General features: G+C 41.2%; 1 protein-coding gene across 1 annotated transcript; it reads right to left on the minus strand.

Annotated features, from left to right (window-relative positions):
- Positions 1–1,415: 1,415 nt before the first annotated feature.
- On the minus strand, positions 1,416–4,749 carry LOC146962972 (zeta-crystallin-like). Its single transcript, XM_085769125.1, has 3 exons — positions 4,642–4,749; positions 2,361–2,456; positions 1,416–1,651 (listed from the first exon to the last, which is right to left on the minus strand). The coding sequence occupies exons 1-3, from the start codon at positions 4,702–4,704 to the stop codon at positions 1,490–1,492; spliced, it is 321 nt and encodes a 106-aa protein (XP_085625251.1). The 5' UTR covers positions 4,705–4,749; the 3' UTR covers positions 1,416–1,489.
- Positions 4,750–6,053: the final 1,304 nt, after the last annotated feature.

Raw genomic sequence — 6,053 nt, forward strand, 5'->3', positions numbered from 1 at the left:
CTGTCTCTCTCGCCCTGGATCCGTTTCCTTCCCAAAACAGCGAGTCAACGGCCCCAGACTACTCTCTATAGGCACTCTAACTACACCAACTTGCTGATTGGCTGAATGGGGTTGTCTGTCAACGCTACTACTCCCGCCCAGCTCCCGCCCACCCCAGACGCTTGGAGCGGGGATGAGGCCAGACTCTCCCTCAGAATGAAATGAAATGCAGTTCCGGGAGAGGCGGGTTTACGAGGCTAGTTGAGTGTAGCTTGATTAGAAAAAAATTATTAAAATGATTGAATGATTAAAATGTTGAACACAAAGCTGCAATATTACAAATGGTGAAAAACTGAAGCAGGTCTGTTCCATGCACTGTAACTGTATACCTGGACGGTAAATTGAACAGGCTCCTAAATACCAGACCAACTCCCGCAAGGGATACAGTCGACTCTTTTTACATAGGTCCTTGACATCTGTAGTCATATTTTGTCACTTTTTGTGACTTCTGACATATTGTTGTGGGTTTGTTCTTACATCATTGCAAACATGATTTTTTTTAAACAAAATTTTAAATCACAAAAAGCCCCTTCCCTGGGCATACACAAAAAAGATAACATTTTTTGTGAAATGTTTTTGTCATTGAATAACTATTATAATGTAGACACAGAAATTCCATGGTTCTTTTTAACTTTAACCTTTTTACACACATGCACACGCATGCACATACACACACAGTAGAGTAGTGGATAGAGTGGATAGTTATTTTCATTTTACAAACTGCTTACCTGTTCATCAGAGACCAAATTTCCACCCCAACCGAGGACATGGTATCCATAAGAATGAACTATTGGACTGTCTGCTGCTGGTTGCTACAGTGATGTAGCAGGCACTGTCAATGTGAGTATGTCTAGCTTGGGTTACCTGGCCATGTTTGGAGCATGCTCAGAAGCTCTGGCTGTCACCTGAGAAGCACAGCTGTCAAGTCTGACTCACTACCCAGAAAATAACCTTTTCTTCTTTGCGTCATTTTTTTTCTTTAGATAGATAGATAGATAGATAGATAGATAGATAGATAGATAGATAGATAGATAGATAGATAGATAGATAGATAGATAGATAGATAGATAGATAGATAGATAGATAGATAGATAGATAGATAGATAGATAGATAGATAGATAGATAAGCAGATAGATAGATAAGCTTTATTGTCTGTCTCGAGTGACAGAAATTCTTATTTGTTTTTTTAGTGTTTATATACGAGCCTGTCAAACATTTTATTTTATAATTTATTGGTTATTGGTTTATTGGTTATTATAGGCCTTTTGCATAATTTTGGTGATTTTTTATTGCAAATAATAATAGTGCTGTTGTCCACACAAACAACGTTCCCAAAAGATAGGGTGACTTGAGGATCCACAACATGAACATGGCAGTAAGTAGATGATATACTTTAATTTAAAAAATGTCCCCATTTCATGACCTTTGGCTTGTGATATGACTGCAGCATCACATATTTAAGACCATCTTCCCAGCTGCCCCAGGGGACTCAATAATATCCTGGTGGGCCTGGGCGGCCTTGTCAAGTGGGTACTGGGAACCGACAACTGGACGCAGCCAACCAGCTTCCATTCCTGCATAAAGCAATGCAGCACACTCCTTTTTCTCCTTCTGAGAGAGACAGAGGAAAGTAAGACATAATAAATATGTTACTGGAGTAATTGTTTAAGGATTGTTTGTCATAATGTGCTTGGGGTCCATTTTAACTTGTTTTCCTTCCCATTTTTCTGAATTTTCCCTGTGACATCTGGTGCATGTTGATACAAGCCATCATTAGACACTAGATGATTAGTAGTAGCTATTCACTATTTATTGTGTTTGGACCTAAATATGTCAGGGAAATATTTTCTGATCAGATTGCTTCACTGGATGGCATCACCCTAGACTCCAATGTAACTGTGGGGAACCTTGGAGCCAGCTCTCTCCATGGGTCAGAGAGGCAGACACTCTCTGCGCCTTTAAGTCCAGGCTTAAAACCATCCTCTGTGACAGAGAGGAAGGTAGGGCTGGTTCAGGTAGCCTCCTCTCCTCTCCTCATGTACATTTTTGAACTGTCATTATCTGTTGCACCTTGTAGTTTGTCATAGATTTTGTAAGCTGGTCTATCCAAATTAAGAATTCAAGTCTATACCGTCTCATCTCTATTTGACCCTGGCTCTGACTGCCCCTCTGCAAGTCATATTTGTATAATGCATTTCACGAAAGGATATGGCTTATGCAGAGAACAATTTTCAATGATCTTGGTTATGTTGTTGTTTATGTTATCCTCATCCAAAGTGTGTGTGTGAAACATGGCTTATGTGGTGTTGTTGCTTTGTACCGGTGTGGCAAAGAAAAGAGCTACTCCCATGATGCTGCTCTCTTTTGCCATGGTGTCCCTTGGGTTGATCTCTATAGGGCCACGGGAGCCAATGACCTACAACAGAAGAGGAAAGCTGATGTAAGAGTGATGGTGTGCAGACATGTTGAGAAATGAACTGCACTGGGACACAACTACTGGTATGAGTGCTATATATGGGAGTGCCGATATAGTGGCCAATCTGTGCTAGGCAATGCAAGGCACATTTTATTTGTATAGCCCATTTTTACAAACAGTTTGTCTCAAAGGGCTCTCAAAGGGCTTTACATCGCATCATAACAACATCCTCTGCCCTTAGACCATACATGGGCATTTTACGGCCCGCGGGCCAGACCCGGCCCGCATGCCGTCTCAATCCGGCCCGCGAGCCGAAGTGCGAGCCGAACTGGTATTATGACCCGATTGCTTTTATTACGTTGATGCGCACTAATCAGCTGTTTGAAACAGTGACAGCCCTGTTAGAACAGGAGCTTGCACATCGCAGACAGAAAGTAACCTCCTCCAGGTAGAAGCCAGTGATGAACGGCTGCTCAGTCTCTTTCTCTATCGGACACCGGAGCTCCGACAGAGGAGGGAGAGCAGCCGCTCTGCTGCAGCTTTTCTCCACAGCGGAGTTTCTGACCACCGCGACCCTGTCAGCGGTAGCCTAGACCGCGGGACCGGGCCGGTGTTTCACAACCCTCCGTCAGCCGAATCATAACTGCTGACGGTTATAAAGCAACATCGCGGCACCTAATTATTATTTCTCAAACACTAAGGTTTAGCAAACTGTGATTAAATCGCTGGGTTTTCTGACGTGATCGACCATATGACTGATTGTAGCCACGTGCGTCTGAAGCCTCCATCCACCAATGGCTACGCTTGTAATCAAATCAGTCTTTTTTTTCATGTTGGTGCTGTTAGGCAGGAGCAAAGGAGTATTGTGTTTCTTCATAAATAAAAGGTTATCTACATACAAATAGAACAGTCTCACTGAATCAGAACTGAAAAGGATCTGACTGCTTAATTATAATATTCAGGTGTCTGTGAACATTATTAATTGGTGCAGTCATTTATGGTCAGTAAGTTTTGATAAAACAATCTGCCTTGAGTCCATATTTATATCATAATACAGCAAGTTTCTTCAGTGATCTGTGATGGATAAAAGTTGAAAATGCGATTACATTGATTGTGGGCTGTCAGCCTATTGTAATGCAATCATTTCCACCAAATATATGTAGTTATATAGGCTAATATATAATTATATATAATTCAGCAATAAATATTTGATGTTTCAATTTGATTTCGAATTGTGTGGCCCTTCACTCACTTTATCGAAGTCAGCGTGGCCCTCTGGAAAAAATAATTGCCCACCCCTGCCTTAGACCCTCACATCGACCCTCACATGCTTGGCCACTATATAATAAACATATTATGACTTATTGGGCACACCTTGATTTTGAAAATCATCTGTTTCTTCTCGAGCACAAGCACCAAGAAAAAGAAAACTACTGTCGTCCCTGTCGGAAATAAATCAGCAGTGCAGAAGTATTTTTATTTTATTTTTGGAGATGTGTCAACTGGTAAGTCGCATGCCGTGTGTGATCAGTGCAAAATTAAACACTCAGGAAAAATCACAAACCTGCCAGTGTGAAGAAGAAAAAAAAAAACGCTGCATCGACCCAATGGTAGCAGGTTACAAGCTGTCATTCCAACATACCACCATTCCGACATATCACCATTCCGTTATGCTGCTATTCCGACATGTGAACGTCCCACCATTCCGACAAGGCTTTCAATATAAGGAAATGTGCGTTACTCAACAGGTGACTCCCTTCTTTAAGACAGATAGAGGAATACCCACATGGTTGTGCGTAATTACGCAGCAGAGCGCAGACAGGGACTAGTCTGCCTGTCTAGCCACTACCTGCTCTTTTTACTAAACTTAACCAACTCCTTTCTTCATTTCCTAAGCCCAACCAGTGCAAAATCTTTTGGGGAAAAAATACGCTATTAAAGGAATTCTCAGAAAGGCAGGATGTTTGAAAAAAGAAAAAAGTACCGTCATTCCAACCATAGGAGGCAAAAACTGTCGGAATGTTGGGACATTTGATAGAAAATTAAGTGTTGCCATTTAAACAATTACAGGCCTATGTCGGACTGGTGGGATGTCGGAATGGCGGTTGCCCCCCACAGTAGCAATAACTAGTCAGATGCCAGCGTGTCTTCACCAGATTCAGTGAATCATCAACCCAGACTCTACCGTAACACGTCCTCCATAGGCCAACATCTGGAGGTCTTTGCTGAGGTTGACATTCGACAGCATCTCTACGATCACATCTATGCCCTTGTTGTCTGTGGCTTCCTGAAAAAAACACAAAAGACACATTTCCAGGGGTTAAAGCAAAAAAAAATCTTTTGACTGAAATTTTTTTTGCAAGTCCTCCCCCCCACCACTCAGCGTTCCTTCGTCTGGTGTGCATTATTGTCGTCATTTTTGCCTTGTATTTTAAACCTGATGAAGGAACCTTGTTCTAAAAGTGTTGTTTCTTTGATTCTTCAATAAATGATTCTGCATATGCATAAACCTGAAGATGCACACTGCCTGCAAACTCTGAAGTGGTCAAAAAGGTGAGTCACCAAATCCCTGTAGGGGGGTCGGGGCGTCACTAGACCTAATACTGTACTGGGGCACAAAGAATTCATGTGAGCGCGCAAAGTGCACGAGCAAAAACATTTTTAGCACTGACTTATAATAAAAAAAAACATAAATAGTGCTTTAAACTATACATGTCTACAGTCTGTAGATGATGATAAACCAAATTTTACACAATTTTACAGTTCATGTGGCACATAATGTACCACACAAACAACTTTTGCAGTCACCAACAAAATATTCTAGATCTAAACTGCCAGCAAGTGAGACCCCCACACACCCTCATTTCTGTTCAAACACAGAGCCACAAAATGCTGAACCAGAACCAAACACACATAGCAAAGATGATGGCAGATGTGTTACCATACATGCTCTAATCCAGACAGATTCACATCCTGTACTGGTCCCAATATTGGAACTAAGGATAAGATAGGACTCTATAGGCCCAAAAGCCAGAGCTATAGTGAATCTCATCTTTACCATTAATTCAGAAGTGAGAAACATATTAGACTATTTTAAGAAAACTGCTCACAAAGTTTGATTTTGAGGTCACCAATTTTTTTTTTTTTTTTGTATTATTAAAAAGATAAAAGCCCAACTAAACCACCACAGACTATTAAAATGAAATTATAAAACTTTTTTTTTTATATATATGTGCTACATATAGGCTACAAATAGCCCAACACTGCACTACAAACACGCTAACATCTACATTAAACCATGCATTAAACTCATTAAACTCAACTCATTCACTTCAATTATGTTTCCAAAAGGGGGAAACTGTCAAACCTGGCAACGCAGCATGCGGCTTTGTTTACAACCTAGCACAGTGCAGCTTGCAGGTTACGATAGCTCCCCTAACCAGAGTGACTGCACAGGGCACAAAATGGATCGATTTATAATAAGAAAAATCAAACGGACTGACAGGCGGCGTGATAAGGACTAGTGACGTTAAAGAGTCAGAGGAAGCAGCAATATGAAAATCAACATAAAGACGCCAGAGAGGGACGAGCAGGTAA

This window comes from Trachurus japonicus, chromosome 23 (genome assembly GCF_045865225.1).
Source record: "Trachurus japonicus isolate A0001 chromosome 23, Traja_1.0".
NCBI classification, from domain to species: Eukaryota; Metazoa; Chordata; class Actinopteri; order Carangiformes; family Carangidae; genus Trachurus; species Trachurus japonicus.

Coding starts and splice junctions, on each gene's coding strand:
- LOC146962972 (XM_085769125.1), bottom strand. CDS start 4,704: ATGCTGTCGAATGTCAACCTCAGCAAAGACCTCCAGATGTTGGCCTAT. Junction 2,457..4,641: donor CCTATGGAGGACGTGTTACG/GTAGAGTCTGGG, acceptor CTTCTGTTGTAG/GTCATTGGCTCCCGTGGCCC. Junction 1,652..2,360: donor CTCTTTTCTTTGCCACACCG/GTACAAAGCAAC, acceptor TGTCTCTCTCAG/AAGGAGAAAAAGGAGTGTGC.